This window comes from Callorhinus ursinus, unplaced genomic scaffold, assembly GCF_003265705.2.
Source record: "Callorhinus ursinus isolate GAN/ISIS: 27379988/994484 unplaced genomic scaffold, GSC_fseal_2.0 scaffold12, whole genome shotgun sequence".
NCBI lineage: Eukaryota > Metazoa > Chordata > Mammalia > Carnivora > Otariidae > Callorhinus > Callorhinus ursinus.
The window spans coordinates 44,835,945-44,858,012 of record NW_027397074.1 but is presented as its reverse complement, the minus strand read 5'-3'; the positions used below and the strand labels follow the sequence as shown (position 1 = coordinate 44,858,012).

Genomic DNA, 22,068 nt, shown 5'->3' with positions numbered 1-22,068 from the left:
CTGACAACATGTAAATAATTCAGCAATATCATTTAGGGTAGTCCCATTAAAATTGGAACGGTCGGAGAATATACCATCCACACTTTTCTGATGGGAAGTAGAGTCAAGCTTACAAATCTGGTTTCAAACATCTCACTGCTTGGTTAGCCGGGCCATACTAGCCTAGGAGACGAGGCTTGCCCAGGGCCAAGTGTGGCTTAACCTTTATCAGCATTATTTCTCAGTTAATGTTTAACCGGGTGAGTAAATGCAAAGCATGTCTTTAAAACCTCACTAGTGCACCCAGGGCTTTGTACCTGGCTCCCCTTCCCAGATAAGCCTGGCCACACCTGAAATTTTGCTGGACCTGACCTCTGAGTCACGGAGCAGACATACTGTGAGTTGCTCTAGATAACAACTGCTGTGGAAGTGAGACATCTGCTTCCTGTTTGGATGTGTAAGGTTGGCCCTGTGAAAGCCAGCACCTCCTCATGACCACTGTGCTGTAGTCTGGACCGCCCCACCCTCTGCCTCCACTCCTCATCGGGGAGTGATGGATCTTGGGTTTTGGCTGTCACAGGTGAGGAAAAGGTAAGAGAGCATGTCCTGTAATCCCTGATGCTCTCGGTTGTTCTTTTCTTCCTAAAACAACTAACTACACAATGTAGTATTTCACCTCAAGTAATTCTATAAAGGAATACACATTTTCAAGTTTGATTTTCAGAAATAAAAATCACTCAGAGAGATCAAGGAAGCTTCTCAAGAAATTTTACTTATTATCAATCACCGTTTAATCTCCCTGTTCACTTTCCTTATTCGGTTTTAAGAAGAAACCTTCCACTTTTGCCTCAATTTATGCTTCAGCGTATATACTGTTCTTTGGTGGCTCTCTCCAGTTCAGCCCACCTGTCCCCTTGGCTCAGAGCCCCTGAATCTCTGAATTCTGTAGCAGCTTGTCATAAGGAACCCCTTATCCTCTGTTCATGGTATCACTTGGAAATGATTAAATATTTATAGGTGCAAACATGCAGGGTCTGCATTACATTAGAACAAGTTCAAAGTACTCTAAAGAGAGTGACTTCTTTTTGGAGGGCTATGTATTTCGTCAGTACGTGTCAATAAGAAAGTTTTTGTTTAAAAAAGCACAAAATTCTTGGTTCTATATTTGGAAAAAATAAAGTTAATCTGTCTAAAATTTTCTCTAACATTCGTTTTATTAGAAGATTGTCCCTCTTGACTACAGTAGGTCTACAACCAAAGCAAGTCAAGCTCACATGAAATCACATCAAGAAAAAAACCTGACTGCATTACGGAGTGAGCGGAAAGCCTACGAGAAATATGATGGAAAAAAAGGAGACCAGTGGAGAAAGTCTAGGCTAAAAAGGACAGAAATATTTCTTACCAGGGGAGAAATAGCCTTTTGATTACTACACATAAAGCCAATTAAAAGGTAATGGGATTGATTTTTGTTTGTGGCTTGCAAAATCAATCTCATTACTTCAGAGACATACCTTGTCCATATATCTTGAATCAGTAGAATTTTCATGTTCCCCCCAATGCACATAGGTTTAAAAACATTTATTTTCAATGAATAAAATAAGAAAAGGGGGAGGATTGTAGAATCGTAGAAAACCTCTCTGAGTTTACTTTAAATCTGATTTGAAGTGTACCGAGTTAGTTGAGAATGACATGGTCAATCAATGTGGCTTGTTAAGATCTTCCAGATATGCCTAAGACAAGATAAATGCCTCAAAGCTACAAGACTATAAGACTGCAAAACCTAGGTATGGTGAATCAAAATTTTAAAAGCGTAATCATAAAGTGAAATGCTTTTGTAGGCTTAAAAGAACATTTTTCACAAATAAAGGTAGAAGAAAGTGAAATGGGCACACATTTAAGGACACCAAAAAAACAGAGAAAATGAGCCATTTAAAGTGATATTTAAAAAGTGAATACAATTCACTAGAAGGTAAAATAAGGTGTTAACTGCAATTTAAGATAAGCCGCTGTCATCTATACTTGGCTTAACTTCTGACGATCAAGAACAAGAAGCTGGTTCTGGTGAATGCTGGAAACCTCAGTTCTACATACAATTCACTTTTGCATTTTAAAAAAACCCAAACCTTTCCAAAATATATTATTCTATGGCAAGAGAGAGAGGAAGTGAAGCTGCATAAAAGGGAGAACAATTTGAAGTAATAGTATGTAGTTTTATTTCCCTTTTTTGAAATTGCTTTTTGAATTGAAATTCACTCCAGCAATTTCAAAAAAGACAAATGACACCAAATCATTTAGTCACAAAAGAATTTCTACTTATTGTGTATTCTTTAGGTAATTCTAGTGGAACTTGACTTTAAATTAGTCATGCATGTAAATCTTGACATTTTGGCCTTTTGTTAAGGCCAAAAGAAATTTAGAATATTCCAGGAAAAAATATTAGTCTGTATTTAAGTAAGAACCTTAACCACTGCCAAAAGGCCAAGTCACTACCCTAATGACAGCATTGGGTAAATCTGATATACTATTAGTAATAGTTTGAGAATTCTAAATTCCTTATGTTAGCAGTCTCTATTTTTTTTTCATCATTTTCATCATTTTACCATATATTTACTGATTGCCCACTGCTGCTTGGCACTAGGTTCAGTGCTAGGGAAGTCCATGCAATTATGACCAACGGAGTTTCTAGAGCTTGAATTCCCCTGGAAGGAGATGTATAAGTGACGAGCAAACAATTAAATATGATGGAAATTAGATAGTGTATTAGGTACTACACACAGAATAAACGGGATGATATGACAAAGAAGATCTGATGGTTGGGAGGTGCTAATTTCTTTTTTTTTCACCAGTCAGACTATGTCCTCCTCTTCTTACTCCCCCAGAGGAGAAGAACGATCATCAGGGGCAATGGGCAGTTGCAGAAACAACACCTAGAGCCAGTTTCATGCTCAGGAGAGAGAACTGAACCATGGAGATGCTAATTTTTATGGGGTTTGGGGAAGGCTTCTGTTATTAGGTGAACTTTGATCTGACACGTGGACATGCACAGAACATTGGAGAAATCCAGGCAAAGAGCAGATCTGAAGACCCTATAGTAGCAACACTGTGGTTTGTTTGATGAACCGGAGCAGAGGTTAGAGGGACTGCAGGGCGGTGTGCTCTGAGAATGGTACAGGTGGGGAAGTGACCGACGCAGGAGCCCCATCATGGCTCACAGGCAGAACAAGAAGTTTTGCTTTTATTCTAAGAGCAATGGGAAGCTGCCGAAGCTATTAGGTTTACACTTAATAATGTTGGGCTCCTGTTTGGTGAATGGGGTGTGTGTGTGTGTGTGTGTGTGTGTGTGTGTGTGTGTGTGTGTGTGAGAATGTGGGCTGCAGGGAGAGCGCCAGCAGTGGAAGTGGGGAGATCAGGCAGGAAGCTGTTGACCAGCAATAATCCAGGCGAGAAACGACCATGACCCAAACCACATGGTAGTCATGGAGAAGGAGGGAGTAGGCAAGTGCAAGATACAGTTGGAAGTGAATTTGACAATTGCTAGAGAAAAGGGTGAGGGTGGGAAGAGAGCAGTGAGGTCTCTGAAGTTAGGTGCCATTTGATGGAGTGGGGGATTCAGTTCTATTTCGAATGTTAGGCTACTGGTGGTGTGGGACATCTACTTGAGGAGGTCGAGTAGACAGATGGGAAGGAGGTGTGTGGGGCCCAGGGGAGGGGGCTTAGCTAGAGGTACACATCTGGGAGTCAACAGTCACAGTTCCTGCCAGACCACCTAAGCACACATTTGGTAATTAATGAATTGCTTACAAAATGACTGATTGATAATTGTCAGAAAAGGCAAGAGAGAATTTTGCATACTGGAAGATGTTTTGAATCTCTTGGCAAGGAGCACTCAGGAAATGCTAGTAGAGTGCCAGGTGCTGTGGCTGCTTGATAAATATTAGTTTACAGCAGCAAGGAATCTCAAGAAAGCAATGAACTGCTATTTCACTAACTGACCATGCCTGGCTTAATTGGCTCCAGAGCTGTTGTTCAGCTGCTTGTACCCTCTGTTCCTCATCCTCAACATCTTTTTCCTGGTGGTTTAATTCCTGATCCAGGCGTCTTGCTTTGTTCTTGATCATTGTCTTTTTGGCTCTAGCTTTCAGAGAACACTGTCATTGCTCTGACTCTGTCCCTAATGAGCATCTCAGAGCCTCCTCTTCACAGGTTTCTGAATCTGCCTTGAATCATGAACACTGAGTACCTATTATGTGCCAAGCACTATTCTACACACTTGACACATACATGCCATTTATAGCACCCCATCAAGTAGATACTGGCCCTTGGAGTAGAGGAGACCTTCATCTCCCTGAGAAAGTAGTGCTTGGTTCTAAGGTAGGTAGTTAGAAAGTGGTAGAGCACGAATTCAAAACAGGTCCAGCTGACTCTGTAGCTGGGCTCCCCTGCCTGGGTTCACAAAGCTCACTGGCTTTGGCCTGCTGAATCAGGCTGTCCCCTCCACCCAGCTAGTTCCCCAGCAAAGTCTATTAGGTTGTTGGTATCTATTCACAGCTAGCAAGCATTCAAGTCATGTTGGCCTGTGTCTTTACCTTTGAGCAACAGTGTTCCATATCTCCATAACTACACTCACTTGGTGTCCTCTTGTGAGTCCTTATCACATTCAATGGGAAGATCCTAACCTGATAGGGGCCCCTAGCCTGGGAGGTTATTAGTCATCAGAGAAACAAAAGAGATGGAGTATGTTGGAGTAACACAGCTAGTCAGGCTTGCCAGGGACAGGGTGGCTGGAAGCAGAGAGACTGAAGACTAAGAAAGAGGGCAGCAGGACTGCGGACAGAAGAAAGGCATGGACTCTTAAAAGCTGGCTAAGGGGTGAGATGGCAAAGACAAAAAAAAAAATCACTAACTCATTGTTCAAAAGAAATAGCCCGTATGGCATTATGTAAATGTGTTAATAAAGCTTCAGTCTCTCTGGCCACATACTCAAACCAAAGGCTTTCCGACTTCATTAGGCATGCCCCCTGAGCATGCAGGTGCGCCACAAGGCAAAGAGACATTTGCGCAAACATCGCCTATAGCAGCAGCAGTGGTTTCATGGTGTCCAAGAGGAGGCCGTGCCTTCGCTTGAAGAAGGACAAGTCCTGGGAGGCCAAGCAACTCGGGCAGGAATGCCTTGCAGTTAATGTGGCACTGGAGGACAAAGGGAGCTGAAGCTGCTCCTGCTGGCATGCATCTAAGCAGCACCTGTTCCGCCAACACGCGCCCCCCTTTATCACCTGACCTGTGCCTGGCTGGCTGAGCCCCATGCTGCCTGCTGAGGAAATGGAGCTGGTGAATATCCATTTTGTGTGAGGTTTCATATTAGAGATGGGATGTGGAATTTCTAGAGGCAGGCAACCTACGAGTCCAGCATCATCCAGATCACTTATTCATGAATCAAACTGATAACGGTCAAAGGTGAAAAGTTGGTTAAAAAGACAGACAGGAGGGGAAACAAAGCTACACATGCACTATGTTCTTTAGTTATAGCAGATGGTGGTGGCTTGTGGCACACAGCTCTGCTTTGCTAAGATGTCTGTGGCATTGCCTTCCAATGCAAGGGCAACAGTAAAGAGATCTGTGGTCCCTTCACATCCCCTTGGATGTCTGAAGAGTTTCAGCTGAACCCTACAAAGAACTTCTGTGAAGCTAATCTGCATCTACCGGTCTCCACTGCCAACATTCCACCTGGCTTAAAGGACAACTGACATGGTTCCAAAGATTTTAAGAAGCAAAGCAGTGCGCTCTCTCCTTCTCTCCCACATACACATACATATGCACGTGTGTGCACACATGCAGAGGTAAAATAGTAGATCTATCTTCAATTACATACATCATGATTTTGTTCTCTTTTGATATGACACTCAAAGTATCAATGGCCCAGTTCTTTGCTATATTCCTAACACCTAGACCAAAGTCAGAACACAGTAGGCTCTCCATATATACTTGTTGAATAAATGAACAAATAACTATTTACTGTCCCCTTGGGTTTTAAATTCTGATGCCCAACTTTGCCTGTTGACTTTTTATTAATAGCTCTAGGAAAATCCTTAGTGGTGTTCTAATTTTACAAAACATTCTTTTCCCAGAGACATTTGAATTCCCCTAGCTCCCTGCATGGGCTCTATTTTTTCTCCTGGAGAAGCATTAGACATAAAATAGGATTAAAGAAATTTTTTTTAAAGATTTATTTAAGAGAGAGAGAACATGGGCATGTGCAGGGCAGCAGGGGTCGGGGCGGGGCAGGCAGAGGGAGAGAATCTCAAGCAGACTCTGAGCTGAGCACAGAGCCCGATGCAGGGCTCGATCTCATGACCCTGAGATCATGACTTGAGCTGAAACAGAGTCAGATGCTTAACTGACTGAGCCACCCAGATGCCCCAGGATTAAAGGAATTTTTAACAATTTATTTCTTACTTATCCCCTCAAACACTCTATTCCAAGCATCTTATTAAATATTTTGTATTTATCCTATTCTTTCCTTATTTAGATATTGTTGAATAACCAAAGGACAAAAGTCATTAGGGTTGGTGGCAGGACAAGATCAGACTACCAGATAAGGAGTGGACCTCATCCCGGATTTTTCCTTAAGGATCAGATAGTTTCTCTTCTCAAGCCATATTCCTGGGATAGGAATGTTTACTCTGTGTCAATATTCAGATTACTTGATGAATTTCAGTGTCCTTCAACAGAAATAAAATTTCCCGTAGAAACATTTATTACACAGTGATAAGTTGCCTCTGGGTATGGGGATGTATGTACCTAAGCCTCTGAGGAGACAGGTTCAAAACCAGATCCAGTCAAGTCCCGTAGCCAGAAAGTACAGAAATTCAAGAATGAATCTCAAGAGTATTGGAATTGGAGCATTTTCCTCCTGATAAGGCAGATGTGACACTTTAAAAGGCATCTGCTACTCTAAATTTAATCTAAGTCATAATATCAAAAATAAGCAAGGACCCATGGACCTTTGTGTGAAGGATATTAGTTTGACTATTATAGAAACTGATCAGTATAAAAATAGAAAATAGAACCTTAGTCCTGCCTTTCAATCTTGCCGGCATCCCAGATGATAAGAGAACTGATTAGTGAGGGACGACTGGGGAGAGTTCTCTGGGCTGGTAAGCATTTTTATGAGTCGATATATTTTTAAGCTTATCTCCAAGAATAAAAAAAACAGTCACTTTTCTTGTAAGACTTTTTTTTTTAATGTCAAATAAATGTGACAGAGCATAAAGGTTTGTTAAATAGGAGTGTTGAGAGTACCCAGATATTTATTATTCTCTGTGTTTTCTCTGTTGGAAGCACTCCATAAGAAAAAAATGATAACAGAATCAAAACAGCAAAAACAAGGAAAACAACCAAAATACATGTTTTGGGGGGGGTTACAAAAGGAGGCTTAATTTGCCTCCATAATGGTTAAAAACATGAGACCTCTGATTTCAAGTGAGTTTGTGAATATTTTTAAAAATAACACCTGATTTCATAATATAGATTATTCAGGTGTTAAACTTGGTGACACTCTAACAAATGTTAATACCAATCAACTCCCAGGAAACCCGAAAGCCTTCTGATATCATATTTCACAAGGTGTGTCAGAAATAGCTGAGTACTGACCTCCCCAGGACAAATGATCCTCTTGGGACGAGGGGCCTCTTGCTGTAACTGATATACTGCCAAAAAAAAAAAAAAGAAAAGTAAAAGATAATTATGATTAGAAAACTACAACACATACCAAAATATCTTCAAATAGTCCCACCTAAGTGCCTCTGAAGAACTGCAAATATTTCAAACAAAAAAACAAAGAGGATATAGGCACATCTTTAGACTGAATAAAGTCAGCTCATTTTATGGAAATTAGTTACCATGCATGTAAACTGGCAAAACTGATTTTTTTATTCTTTTACAAGACCAATTTAGTTTCATAATTGTTGCTAGCATTGTTCATTTTATGGCTTTCTTGGAAGGTAGGAGTAATTCTTCTGACTATTTTGGAATTCTACCTGTGAGTACCAAAGCAGTAAGATCATATAAGAGGATTCCTGAATTGAAATGCTGATGTCTCCTGATATATCAGGAAAAGACTGGCATTAGCAGAGTAGTGTTATTCTCTGAAACCTTACAGTTATGTACCAAGACACCACTGATTTTGTGAGTGAGTGAGACCCCAAACCCTTTCTCTTTTCATGAGTTCCATTTTTTGGCCTGCCTATCACCATGCATTTTCATCTACATGACTGGTTCCTTGGCATTCCTCTTTCTTGGGCCCTTTCATATCTTAAGAAATAATAACTCTCTTATATCCTGCTTAAAAAAATTTTTTTAAAGATTTTATTTATTTATTTGACAGCGAGAGAGAGGGCACAAGCAGGGGGAGCAGCAGAGAGAGAAGGAGAGGCAAGCTCCCCACTGAGCTGGGAGCCCGATTTGGGGCTCGATCCCAGGACCCTGCGATCATGACGCAAGCCGAAGGCAGACGCCCAACCAACTGAGCCACCCAGGCGCCCCTTATATCCTGCTTTAAAGATAGACTTTTAGGCCTGGACATGGAGGTAATTATACATAAAAATAAAATTTATCAGCCTATTGTCTGGAATTTTTCGGACTATAATGAGTGATTTTCTGCTGCTCAGTTAGTCTGGTTATTTCTCTTAGAGGTAAGCCACCCTATGCTGGGACCTGTGAGCTCTACCTCTTTGAAAACCAAGCAGATGTTATCTTCAATATCTTGAAGAAGGAAGAATTCATTTTAGATGGTATAAATCTAGGAAAAGTTAAAATTCAATCATATAAAAAATTTCTAGAAAAACTAATCAGATAAGCAAAAATTTCTGATTTATTTTAGGCCTAAAAATAAGAAAAAAGAAATTTTAACTGAAATGCAGATGGTCATGTGGAAACCGGGCTGGAAATGATGGGATGTATTTTGTAATTATGGCTTCTCAATGCCTTTAGCTCAACATGGTTGTTTTCTTACCTAATTAAGACTGCCCAGCTTTCACACAGAGGGGAAACCGTCTAACCTTCTTGTAGATGTTTTAACGTGCCACATTTCTAAGCTGGGTTGCCCACACTAATGATGATGCCTCTGTCACTTAAGGACAACTATACCCATGTATGGCAGGTAGAGCCAGAGAAGGCTTCTTTTCAAAGAGGAAACATGAGGAAGAATTGGCCAAAGATAGAGAAATAATTGTGGACATTCCATTGACCATCCCAGTAGTGCCCACGCTCTCCTTAAATCAGGAGAGAGGCTGCATGGAATCCTTTCTACCTCTCGCGTCAGCCCCAACACCTACTAACTGCTTTTCTTAAGATTTTATTTATTTATTTGACAGAGAGAGAGAGAGAGATCACAAGTAGGCAGACAGGCAGGCACAGGGAGAGGGAGAAGCAGGCTCCCCGCTAAGCAAGAAGCCTGATGCAGAACTCGATCTTAGGATCCTGGGATCATGACCTGAGCCGAAGGCAGACGTTTAACCGACTGAGCCACCAGGCACCCCCTAACTGCTTTTCAGTAGTTTTGCTATTAATGACTGCCATGAGACCCAAAAGGACCAGCTCCCTAAAATCACAGAGTGTTCCAGCCAAGGGGAATTGCAGAATCCACATCCAGAGACTCCTGCCCACTCTTCTCTTCCCATCGCCAATGCCTCTTGAAGCCAACAGTTTTATATGTGGGGGTAGGCTGGACACCATTTTTAATGCCTCCCTTGGAGGTGACAAAGGAAGTACACATTTTATAAGACAGAAGCATTTTTTGCTAAGTGTGCCTTTGCGACTCATATCAGCAAATATTTGACCATCTGCTACAGACCAGCTACCACAGTCAGCATTATGTGGAGGCTTTTATGATGAATAGAGAGAAAGGGAGAAGGGAAGGGAACCAGTGTATTGAGTGCCTGTCATGTGCCAGGAACACTATTTTATTGAATCTTCAGGAGAACACAGAAAAAAAAAATGCTATATCATTATCATTCTTATTTTTTAGATGAGGAAACTAGTGCAGGAAAGTTAAATATTTGCCCTGGGGCCCCCAGGTATCCTTTTGAGTCCAGAGCCCTCCTTATTTTTCTATGCCTCAGGGCCTTTGCACTTGCTATTCCCTCCACCTGGATTGCTCTTTCCCAAGATATCCATATGGCTCCCTCTCTCCCTTCATTCAGGTCTTCCCTGACTTGACTGATTTGGTATAAAATTACATCCCATCACTCTGCTCCCTTACACTGTCATGTTTCTTCATGGTACTTATTAACTATTAACACATTTTGTTTGTTTATTTTGTGTTCGGTCTCCCTTGACCAAAGTGTAAGCTCTTTGAAGACAGGGACTTTGTTCTGTCCACTGTGGTACCCTCAGCACCTAGAACAGTGCTTGGCACATGGTAGATGCTTGATCCTGTATCTGGTGAACAAATGGACTGTATCCAACGACTCATGGGTCACAACCCATGTCTTCAAGGAGACTCTGATCCAATGAGAGAGACTTGTGTGGAGAAACAAAACCAGGGTGGACCAAATGCTTTAATGAGGGGGAGAGGAGAAAGTGGTTCTTTTTACTCAGGTGGCCAGATGGCTTCCCAAGGGGAGAAGCATGTAGCTCTTCTTGAAGGATTAGAGGGGTTTCTGCACATAGAGAAAAGAAGGGGCAGTTCCAGGTGAAGAAAGAGCCCCAACAGGGAAAGGTGATGGCATGTTTATTGATCAGTAAGAGTCCATCATGGCTGTTCCACCAGGATGGGCAGATGTAGGAGGAGGTCACATAAAGCTAAATCTTAAAGGTCGTGTCAAGGAGCATGGATGTTCTTCTGTCTGCAGGAGGGAGGCAGTGACATTTTCTGAGCAGGGAGATGACATGATTTGATCTGTTTCAGAATAATAATAAGGATAAAACTATTCAGAATAATAGAAGCTACCATATTGTGGACACCTACTATGTGTCAGACACCTTATCTACATCTTCTCATTTAATCTTTCCAACAAACTTCCAGGGTAAATATTATTCTGCCCTTACTAATAAAGTAGTAGAGATGCCAAGCTTTGACGAAACTCAAGGTCACACAGATAATATGATGAAATCGAGATTTAAAGCCTGATTTCCAGATTCCAGGGTCTGTATTTTTCAGCTTTGTCAGTGGTTCCCTAAAGCAGGCGGTGGAGAGGTCCTATGTGGGACTGGGGTTGCTCACTGGCAACACTCTTTCCACTCTGGTGGAAAGCCCCCAAATTTGTTTTTTTCTTTTTTTAAAGCTCTTTGGAGATTCTAATGTTCAGCAGTCAGGAGTGAGGCCACTTCCCTTTGCCTCACTGAAGGAAGGATCAGAGGAGGAGCCTTGGGGGCAGGGAATCAAGAGAGAACAGTATTTCAGTTGTATATCAAGAGATCGTGAAAACATGTGTTAAGACAACACTGGTGGAAAGGCAGATAAGAAGGTGAGTTGATTGCAGAGGAGAACAGATAGGGCTTAATGACGGATTGAATGGAGGGAAGGACCTTGAAACAATGAGAGACTGAGAGGCCATTAACAATCACAGAAGATACAGGTGAAGGAAAATTCTGGACAGGCTAAAGTTCGTCACTGTGTCCTCTGAAGACCCTGTGAGGTTTAGTAAAGAGCAATGCCATTGTTCACTAGCCTCAGAAATAGTCTGAGCCAGGGGCAACTTAGAGGGGGCCCCTGAAAACCTCTCAAGCCAGAGACACCAGGTCTCCTTCCTGGTCCCTGGGCAGCACGCATCATCGACCGATTGCTGTTTCTCAGTGAGCAGGGCTCAGGAACCGATCTGTTCGGTGCTGCTCTAAGCAAGAGAAGTTGGCAGATAGGAACAGAAGCCTGTTGACCATCTGGATTATGTGTCTCTATAAAGATAATGAGATGGCAACCAACTGCAATGGTAGCCATATAAAAAATGGGCCCTACATCCTATCTTAGCTTCGAGTGAGAGTCTTAGTCCCTCATTTTCAAGGTTAGCTATAACACAACCATCATCTGTGAAAAAAAACCTCTGAGGTACATTTAATACAAACTGGAACATGTCACATAATCTGAAAGTGTCACTTCTTGAATTTTCTTTTTTGTTGTTGTCCAAACATTTCACAAGCAAAATGCAATAACGTATGTCACTTCTTGGGTGGTTCTCTGGGCTAAGAGGTGATATGATGGAATTTGCTGCTGTAGCAATGTTCCAAATATGTTCCAGGCACTCCCCAGCCCTGGGCACTCTATAGCACACAATTAATTCTCAGCACTGGAATGAGCTGTTTGGCAGGGGGCGTGGTCACTGGGGAACTTGAAGATGGAGGAGTCCTTGCTCCCCAAGCAACCTGAAGCACATTGAGAAATCCAGAGCTCACTGAAAGAATGCTCTATTTTGTCTTCAATAAGAAAACTGGATGCACTCTCCTCTAACAATAATCACCCCCTATGGATGCTAAGCAAAAGACTATGGCCTGGGTGATGCTGAAGCCCAGTCCACACCCATCAGTTCCTGAAGGACCCTTTGGGAATGGCCACTCACAGCCACTTCTTTCTTAAAGAGGGCATGCAGACCCAGGAGCCCAACCCAGCCATTTGGTTGTGACACTGAGCCAGTACCACCCCGCTCACCGCCCGTTTTCCCAGTCTTCATGGGAAAAACTCTTGGGTGTGAGTGAGAAATAGTAGGTGCTTCGTAGGAGGTCTTCTTGCCTTAACCCCACTGCCCACCGCCTCACTAACAGAATTTCCAGTCTTAATGGGGACTGCGTTCTCTTCTTGTGCTTCAGGTACTGTGAAAAACCCGAGGACGAGGCTGTGTAGCCTCATGATGAGGGGGTCTCAGGTGTCAGTGTGCAGCAGAAAAACCTATGGGGTGTGATAAATTGCAGATCCCCCCACTCTTCTGATTCAGAAATCTGGGGGTAGGGCTGAGGATTTGTTATTGTAAATATTCTCCCCAGGCGATTCTGATTCAGGGGGGTCAGTGGAACAGGGTTTTGAGGTTCTAAACTCCTCTTTAGGAAAACAGGCACAAGCTGTGACTGCTTGACCTACTCTGCCTGGGAGGGTCTCCTGGGAGAGCCGCAGGTCCCAACCTCTGCTGTCTAATTGGCACTTGGCCCCTTAGAAAATAAAACCTTTCCGAGTATACCCAGGGTGCTGACTTGTGAACTTCTCTGCTTAGGGCATACAGTTCATACGGTTCTGGTTTAAGTTTAGGATGTGGCTTTATTTTTTTTTTCAAGTGAACTTGAAGATAGCTTTTCTTTTAGAAAACCGAAACCCAAACTTTCTCAATGACAATGTTTTGGGGTTTGGTCTTGAATATTAAGGACTAGCTGCAGATATGTGATACTTTGGGACAAGATTATTCTTAGGGAAACAGCCCAGTAAGTGATAGCATTAGGTTCTAAGAAAAGGAGGGGAGCAGAGAACGCAGGGAGTTAAAGGACATCGTGCGGCAGTATCGTGCTCGGAGTCAAGACCCAGGCTTATCTGTCCCTTTGCCTCAGAACTCTAAGCACAGTGTTCGGCTTAAGGCAAAAACTTAATATGTAGTTGCTGAATGAGTGGTGAGTGAATGAATGAACCATCTACTTTAAATGAAATATGCCATTTCCATCTTCCCCATTCCAACAGCACTCAAAATTTTCCAGTTCTGTGGATTATATAGGGTTGGTCCCTGATTGGCTGGAGTTAAGAATGGGCAACGCAGGTCAGTCAGCACTGAGACTCAGTTCTAAGACTTTGCTTAAAGTGTCAGGAAAGTAAACTGTAGATACTTGCAACCAAGAGCATTGCAATTAGCATTAAACCTGAGAAAACACTTTTTATTTTTTTTAAAGATTTTTTTATTTTTTAACAGAGAGAGAGACAGCAAGAGAGGGAACACAAGCAGGGGGAGTGGGAGAGGGAGAAGCAGACTCTGTGCTGAGCACAGAGTCCAACAGGGGGATTAGATCCCAGGACCCCGGGATTATGACCCGGGCCAAAGGCAGACGCTTTAACAACTGAGCCACCCAGGCGCCCCAGAAACCACTTTTTAAAGTGGATTATCATCAAGTAGACTAATTTTCTTTTAGGAATAATGGCATAATTGGGACTCATGCCTCACGATAAGAATCTGGTATCAAATAAGTCAAAAATATGTCCAATGATAGGCAATAAAAGCTAAGATATACACCTCTATAACAATTAAAAATCATAATTTTTAGAATCAAGTCCTATAATATAGTAAAAATGTACTGCCTCCAGTAAATATGTGAGAGATTTCAAAGTACCAAATAATCACTAGAGTTTGAAAAAAAAAGTGTGTGATGGAAAAATGTGGATTCCATAAATGATATGCTAATGATTTTGACATCAATATCTAAAATTATCTTTCAAAGGATAGTTTGTGAACATTTCAAAGACAAGAGCTTGGTGCGTCCTGAGGTTCAAAATGGGTTTAACAACAGGTTATTTCAAATAAAGCAAATTTCATACCTGGAAATTTTTTGGACTTTCAGATCAGGAAAATGCTACAGTTTTAGTTTATTTGGATTTTAAAAAGTGTCTCATGAAGCTCTGCAAGGCCCTAAGATTCCTTCTCCTATTCATCCTTTAAGAACCATGTACAAATTTAACCTCTTCTATAAAGTCTTCTCTAATCCCAGGAGGTGGAGGAGTACTATATTATTACTAAAGCCATTTGCATTTTAAGTTAATTGGTTTATATCTGTCTCCCTTACAAGACTATAAACTGGAGAAAAGTATGGATCACAAGTTACTCATTTTCGATTCCTGATATTTGTGCTCTAACATGCAGGAGGTATTCCCTGTATATTTGCTGAAAGACCAAATGAATGGATGATAGTCTTGGGAATAAGACTGAGTATCATGAGCTTGGGAATAATATGGTCAGGTGACTTTGTAAGAGGCCCAACACCCAAACTCAAATAATTTATGGATCCAGGACAGCAAAAAGAGAGTTCTTTCTCAGTGATGCTCTGTATACCTTTAGGAAATGTGGTTTTGATGCCGTAAATGGCACATCTGGTGGCATACTCCCCTCAGTTTTGGAGTTATGCATCACTAGAGGTCCTCAAGTACAGCCAGGATGACTATTAGCTGGATATAATAAAGAGCAATTTCATAAATGCCATTAAGTTTGTATTAAATGGCCTCAGCTATCCCTTCTGTGTCTAAAGTTTTATGATTTTGGAGCAAATTAAAAAAAAAACACACACAACTTGGTTAGACCCCCCAAATCAAACTTAAAACCCATACACGAGGGTGAAACTGATACTGTAAACATGTAATTAGCAATGTGTTTTCTCCCTTCCTTAGGACAGAGAAGCCCTTTTAAGAGATATATTGGGTGGCCCAAGGCCTCTTAGCAAAAGGCGAAATGAATTTGAGCCAATGCCATCTTTCTGCTTCAGTAGAGCTTTCTGCGGTGGCATTCACTCAACAAATATTTATTGGCTACTTAATGTATGCAAGGCTGTGTGCAAAGCGGTGTGCAAAGCACAGTAAGTCATGGAACACCCCGAGCCTCTCACTACAGATATTTTGTTGATTTACTGTCAGAGCTCTTCACACTCCATTAGGAAACAAACAAACAAAAACATCCAATTACTAAGTCATTAGCACTGCCTTTTAAAATAGAAGATCAGAATGCAGAACATTAGATTGGGAGGGCCCTTAGAGACCCAGCACAACCCCTGTATTTCACAGATGGAAGAACAGATTCATGTAATAAGATTGAGGTGCTTCTATATATGCTGACATGGAAAGATAAAAGCAAGGTATTTGTGAAGTGAAACAAGCAAGTTGAAGGACACCAACTACAGCAGAAACCCATTTTTTCCAAGAGGGAACAACCGCAAAAATGCCCTCATATTGGGCATGTGTATTTTGAACACTTGGAAGGATATGCCTTCCAAAATTGACAGAGGTCAGCTACCAGGAAGCAGGAAAGAGATGTGGAATCCGGAGTGGGGACTGGTTTGTCAATCATGAAACATTTCACTCTCAGCTTTATGTATTTTGTAATGTTTGTCTTGTATGCCGCTTTGTATTGCTTTTGTAACAGATATATACACAAGCGAGCCTATGTATATATGTGTGTGTGTTTGTGTGAATGTATATATTTATGTATAAAATCTTCAGTGGAGGGGCGCCTGGGTGGCTCAGTCGGTTAAGTGTTCGACTCTTGGTTTCAGCTCAGGTGATGATGTCACAGGTCGTGGGACAGAGCCCCGTATAGGGCTCTGTGCTCAGTGGGGAGTCTGTTTGGGGATTCTCTCCCTCTGCCCCTCCACCCACTTGCACTGGCACGCGTGCTCTCGCTCTCTCTCTCTCAAATAAATAAATCTTTAAAAAAATTTTAAGTGGAAGGAAAACCGTCTTGAAAACTTGTAGGCTGTGGGTCAGGCTTGCTTCTGGGTTCCACTCTGCATGCCAGTCCAACGCACTCAGAGGTGCAGACCATATGTCAAGTTACTGAACCTCCCTGAGCTGTGGTGGCCTTGCATGTGGCCACCATTGCTTAGTGCTGTGGGGAGAATGTGAGAGCTCAGGCACATAGCTGGCCCAGCGGCTGGCCCAGGGCAGGTCTCACGGTGGGAGAAACAATGGTAACATCGAGAACGATGGCACTAATTATTCTTATCACTGCTGTCCAGACTCAGAGCCTGAACAAGAACATGTGTCCCCTGGCTGTCAGCACAGTGGGTTTCCCACCTACCACACTCCTTCCCTCTCTTGCTGGAGAATGACTTAGTCAGGCAGATGATACTGAGGAAAGAGAAAATGAGCTTGACGTGATGACAACTGCCTGCCTTCATGATGGGAGTTGAACTGCTGACTGATGACCAGGTATGATCTGTATCTAAGGCATCACCTGTAGTGACCAAACATTATTCTTTGCTATCTGTTAATATTTTCTGTGGTCAATGTCATATGATATTACAACTATAGAATGATCGGCTAAGAATGTAATTCATGGAAATTCGCCCTTGCTTAACAACTCTGCAAAGAAGAAAAGGAAAACCCCAAACCAAAAGGCAGTGAGTCAGAATGTCTATCTCTTTTTTTTAAGCATTCCCAAAGTGGGTCACAGGCAGCCTGCTCTTGGGGGTCCTGGCCAGGGGAGAATGCTGTGCAGTCCACTCTGACTAAAATCTCTCCTTAGTCGAAAAAGAAAGATTTGGGTTTGCAGTGCCGTGATGTGGGATTGCTTGTGCGCATTAAATCAACGGCAAGAATTGTTCAAAAGGCAGGCCTACTGAAGACTTCTGAGGAGATTCTCATTTCAAATACTCACAGTATGATTTCCATATTGGAGGCTGGTATTCTTCAGCATCTAGAGTAAAAAAGAAAAGAAATCAATCTGTCAGCCTGAACGTCAAACTGTCAACATGTGTCTTCTTTGGAGGAATAACAGTCTGTCAGCAGTACTGGCATTCTGGTCCCAGGGGGCCCTCTCTGCTCATTTATGGGACAGTTCCAGTCAGAAGGGAGGAAATGCGCATGGCAACCCTCGAGGACCCACCACCACTCTCTTCAGATCACTTATCATGACAGAAATCAATTGCTTAACCATTTTCATAGAGCCCAGTAAATCAAAAAAGATTTTTAAAGCAATTAACTTGATTGTACCCTCCAGTAATCTTTTCAAACAGAATTTACTTAACTTGGCATAATAAACATATAATTTATCTCACAGTTTCCCATCAGACCTTTAGCCCATTTATTAAGACTTGAGGGCAAGACGTAAAATGGCAAGTATGTAATATTAAATCTGGGAAGTCGTGCAACTCAACCAACGGAACTCCTAAAATGACTGGGTCTGACAGCAGAGACACTGATGATTCAATTGGAATCGCATTATCTCCTTGAATTTACTCCAGTGTGTGACTTAGGAAATTTCTAGAACACCTCTCAGCAATCAGAAGTGTCAGAGTGAAATAGTTACAACAAAATGGAGAGGATGAAATTGTTATTCATCAATCTAGAAAACAAACAATGGGAGAAAACCTGCTTGTTCAGTCAATTCAACAATCCCAGTGCTGACAGCTGAATTTATAATTCTGACGGAGTTATTAGAGCCGCCCTGAGCTTATAGCATAAGGCCTTGGTAAAACATACTGAAGCTTAAACAGCCAGAGGGAAGAATCCTTTCCCTCAAATCACAGAACACTGAGCTGGGGGAACCGTAAGAGTTCTCTAATTCAGCACCTTTATATACGGGAACTGTTTTTGTCACCCTGCACCCCCCAAAGGCATCAGACTGCCCGTGTCCTGATGCTACTGTCACATACTACTTTCGTGCCAAGGACTAGATCTTCTCTGACCTCTTGCACTGAGATAGTTCGAGAATTTTTCCCCTCCTGAGAAACAAATATGCTATTTGTATAAAAACTCACGCAAGAGTGGTGAACTTCCCCAAATCCTACCTAATTACAGTTGTGTAGCTTAAATTAAATTCTTTCACAATTAATGTCTTGCTCTCTGGGGCCCACCCGATCACAGAGGCAACTAAACGCCTCCAAATGTAGTTTCATTCAAATAAATCCATACTGTTAGGTCTGTACTGTCGGGAACCTACCTATGCATACACAAATACAGTGCATTAATAATGGTTTATGTTGTTATTCAAACTTAGTTAGCTGATAAAAGTGAAATTCTTCATAGTTTTGTCAAAGTAGAATGGTATCTTCTAACTGCGCTTTTGATGCAAACAAGCCACTAATTTCACCCTATATATGACATAAACCAATTTTAAAGAATTAACCTATTTGTTTATAGAAAGCATTCAAGTAAAATAAATCAAGTTGCCAAGTCCAGAAAACTCAGGTCTTGTATGTTAAAATGTTGATGGCACTTTCAAAAATATTTTTCAAAGAGAAAGATACACACACACACACACACACACACAAACACACGCACATGCACACCAGATTGCATAGAAATGTAAATCCCTGAGATGTCATCGACACAAAGCTGCAATGTCTTACTATTTGGGATGAGATTTGTTCTGTGAGGTGAGCACAATCCCCAGACCAAGCTGTGGTGAAGAATATTCAGTACCTAGAGTACAACTCTCTGCATGTTGAGGGAAGGCTCCGAAAGAAAATAAGTAGTCTTCTTTATGCAGGTTTTAAATAGGGCTCAGATGCTCTTCTTGGATCTCCTAAGGTCTTCTGTCGGTGTTTTAAAGATTTATTTATTTATTTGAGAGAGAGAGAGCGGGGGGAGGGGCAGCAGGAGAGGGAAAGAGAGAATCTTGAGCAGACTCCCTGCTGAGCACGGAGCCCGAGGACACAGGGCTGGATCCCACAACCCTGAGATCATGACCTGAGTCGACATCAGGAGTTGAACACTTAACTGACTGAGCCACCAAAGCGCCCAAAAGGTCTTCTTAACTGACGTCAGAAGTTTAAAGTCTCGCTGTTTTGTGAAAAACCAAGAATTTTGTTTCATCTGAAACACTGGCTCCTAACTTTGTAACTTTCATTAAGCCCTGCATGCTACAGAAACAGTTTATCCCTTTCTAGTTGTTCCTTATTAGCAATATTACATAGAGGTGAAGAAGGCTACCTATAGAGACTGGAGATCATAATGCTTCCCTGCTTAAAATTCTGCAATGTCTTCCTTCTGCATTTGGAATAAGGTAACAAACCTCTTACTGTGGCCTACAAGGTCCTGTGTCATCTGGTCCCTACCTGCTTTTTTGATTTTTTTGCAGACATTTTGCCCTTTTACATTTACCCAGAAATGCTAACTTTCTCTCTGTTCCTATAGCAAGCCAAGCTCTTCCAAACCCATGGCCATTGCTCTTGTGGAGCGTCCAATACATCTTTGCATGGCTGACTTGCTCCATTATGTAGGGCTCAGCTCACGTCACCTCCCAGGGGCCTTCCCTGACAATCTTGTGTAAAGTAGCCCTCCCCCAACTCTGGTCACTCTCCTTCATAGCATTTATTGCCATCTGAAATTATTTATTCATTTGTTGGCCTGTTATTACTGGGCTCATCCCACTATTAGCCAAACTCCACATAAACAGGCATTTTGCCACATTCACTCGTGCATCTCCAGCCCCGAACAGGGTGCCTGGCATGTAACAGACATTCAAAAAGCATGTGCTAAGTAAGAAAACTCAAAAGGTTCAAACTTTACCTCTGACAACGACTGGCTGAATAACTCGAAGTAGGTTACTTAACTTCTTTAAGAGCCTCCCAATACTCATCTTTGTAAAACAGAAGAAATAAAAGTGCCTCCCTCCCAACTAATCTCTTAGGGTCACTGTAGGAATTAAATGAGATACCGGATTTCAAGTTCTTGGGACAGCGCCTAGCAAACAGCAAATCGTCGAGGGAGCCCCACTGATGCCATTGTTGTGCTGTCGTCAGTGTTACATTACTCTGTTCTTGTTCTCCCCAGGTTGTCTTCTGTCCCTAGACCACAGCCTCAGCTCTCTCTCTTCTTACCCCTGGATCTGGAGCCTCTAATTAAGTTCCAGTGCTGTTGTCATGGAAGGTTTTTCTTTCCCATTAAAGAATTCAAAGTGAGAGGCCTTTGTCATGCTTCGGTGGAACAACTATAATTACCTCGGTCTTACAGACATGTTTCACAAACCACTAAAGCACACTGTTAGGAGACCTTGGTCAAGAGACAAGGCATAAAATATTTTTAATATGTTGAAATACATCTTTAGCTGCCTCCAACCCTGCCCCACCCACGTGCACATTTGCCCCAAGTTCACACAGTATTTTTCAAAGCTCTACTTTACACTTGGACAGCCTGACACTTTTTTGTTTTTCAAACAGAGAATAGGTTTTTTAGGTCATTTAGTTCACCTTCCTCATTTGGCAAATGTGTAAAATGAAACACAGAACCGATCAAGTGGCTTTCTCAAGGTCAAAAAATGAGAGCGAGGCCAAAGTGGGATGAGAGCAGGAAGCTCTGTCTTCCAGGTTCCCGACACATCAGTCATCCTTGTCAGGCACCCCACCCCTGTTTACATGTATGGAATCAAGAAAAAAATACATTGCAAAGCAGGTTTGTTACTTCGATCTTGTAAAGCTTGAAAGACAAAAGAAAAAAAGAGCTGTATGAAAGATTGACATCAAGTCAAAGAGTGTACACAGCATTCCATCTGTGTACAGAACCCCATCGAAGAGTTACAGTGTGGGAGGTGTAAGGTACCGGAAATACGACACCATAAAGCTTAATGCTTGTGGAAATTGCATTATTTTGTTAAACATCTTAAAGAAATGGGTATGATGCAGAAGGAAGGGAGAGGAAGCAGAAGGGAAGAAGTTCCATGTTGTAAGAAAAAAAACTATCATTGAACCCAGAAGACAGTTATATACTTTTGGAAAAGAACAAAGAGGGTCAAAGAGACTTAGAAAATATATTGCTTAAAAATATTGATTAATTGGCAACCAAACTTTAAAAAAAGTGTGTAAACTCTTGGACGCAGCGATTCTATCCATGGGAATTCAGCGTAAGGTAGTAAAATGAACACATGTACAGGTAAATATATGAACAAGGTGTTCATTGCTGCTTTGTGAACAACAGTGGATCTAACAGCCCAGAAAAAGGAAGTGGTTAAATAAATTATCCTATAATATAGCCATGAAAAGGATGGTGTGGGTCAGAGCATGGCCTCTGGAACTAGACTGTCTAGGTTTAAAACATAGTTCTGTCATTTATCAGCTGTTTGACCTTAGCCAATTTATCTCATTTCTCTGTGCCTCAGTTTTTCTTATCTATAAAATGGGAGTAATAATACTACTCAACATATAACATGTTGTGAGGAGAAGATGGGCTGATATGTACGAAATGCTTAGTCTGGTGCCTGGCATGCAGTAAACGCCATGCTTGCTATTATTATTTCTTTTTAATGACATAGACAAATATTCATGCTACATTAAGTATTAAATCAGGCTATAAAACAATTTATTAAATATAATCCCATTTTTAGAAAAGATATATATATACATAGAAATGATCTGTAAGGCTATAAACCCAATTATTAACAGTAGCTATACCTGTTAGTGAAAATACAGGTGATTTCTGTTTTTCTC

The 22,068-nt window shown here is 41.6% G+C and overlaps 1 protein-coding gene and 1 pseudogene across 2 annotated transcripts in view; both read right to left on the bottom strand.

The window, feature by feature from the left end:
* The window catches only part of CHN2 (chimerin 2), a 289,625-nt gene that overhangs the window by 126,657 nt on the left and 140,900 nt on the right, over positions 1-22,068 (bottom strand). For both annotated transcript variants that reach the window (XM_025873087.2, XM_025873088.2), the window contains exons 2-3: positions 17,301-17,339; positions 7,630-7,685 (exon numbers count right to left, since the gene is read on the bottom strand). In XM_025873087.2, the coding sequence (XP_025728872.1) occupies positions 7,630-7,685; positions 17,301-17,339 (95 nt within the window). The remainder of the gene's footprint in view (positions 1-7,629; positions 7,686-17,300; positions 17,340-22,068) is intronic.
* Positions 2,826-2,944, bottom strand: LOC112825349 (small nucleolar RNA U3; annotated as a pseudogene).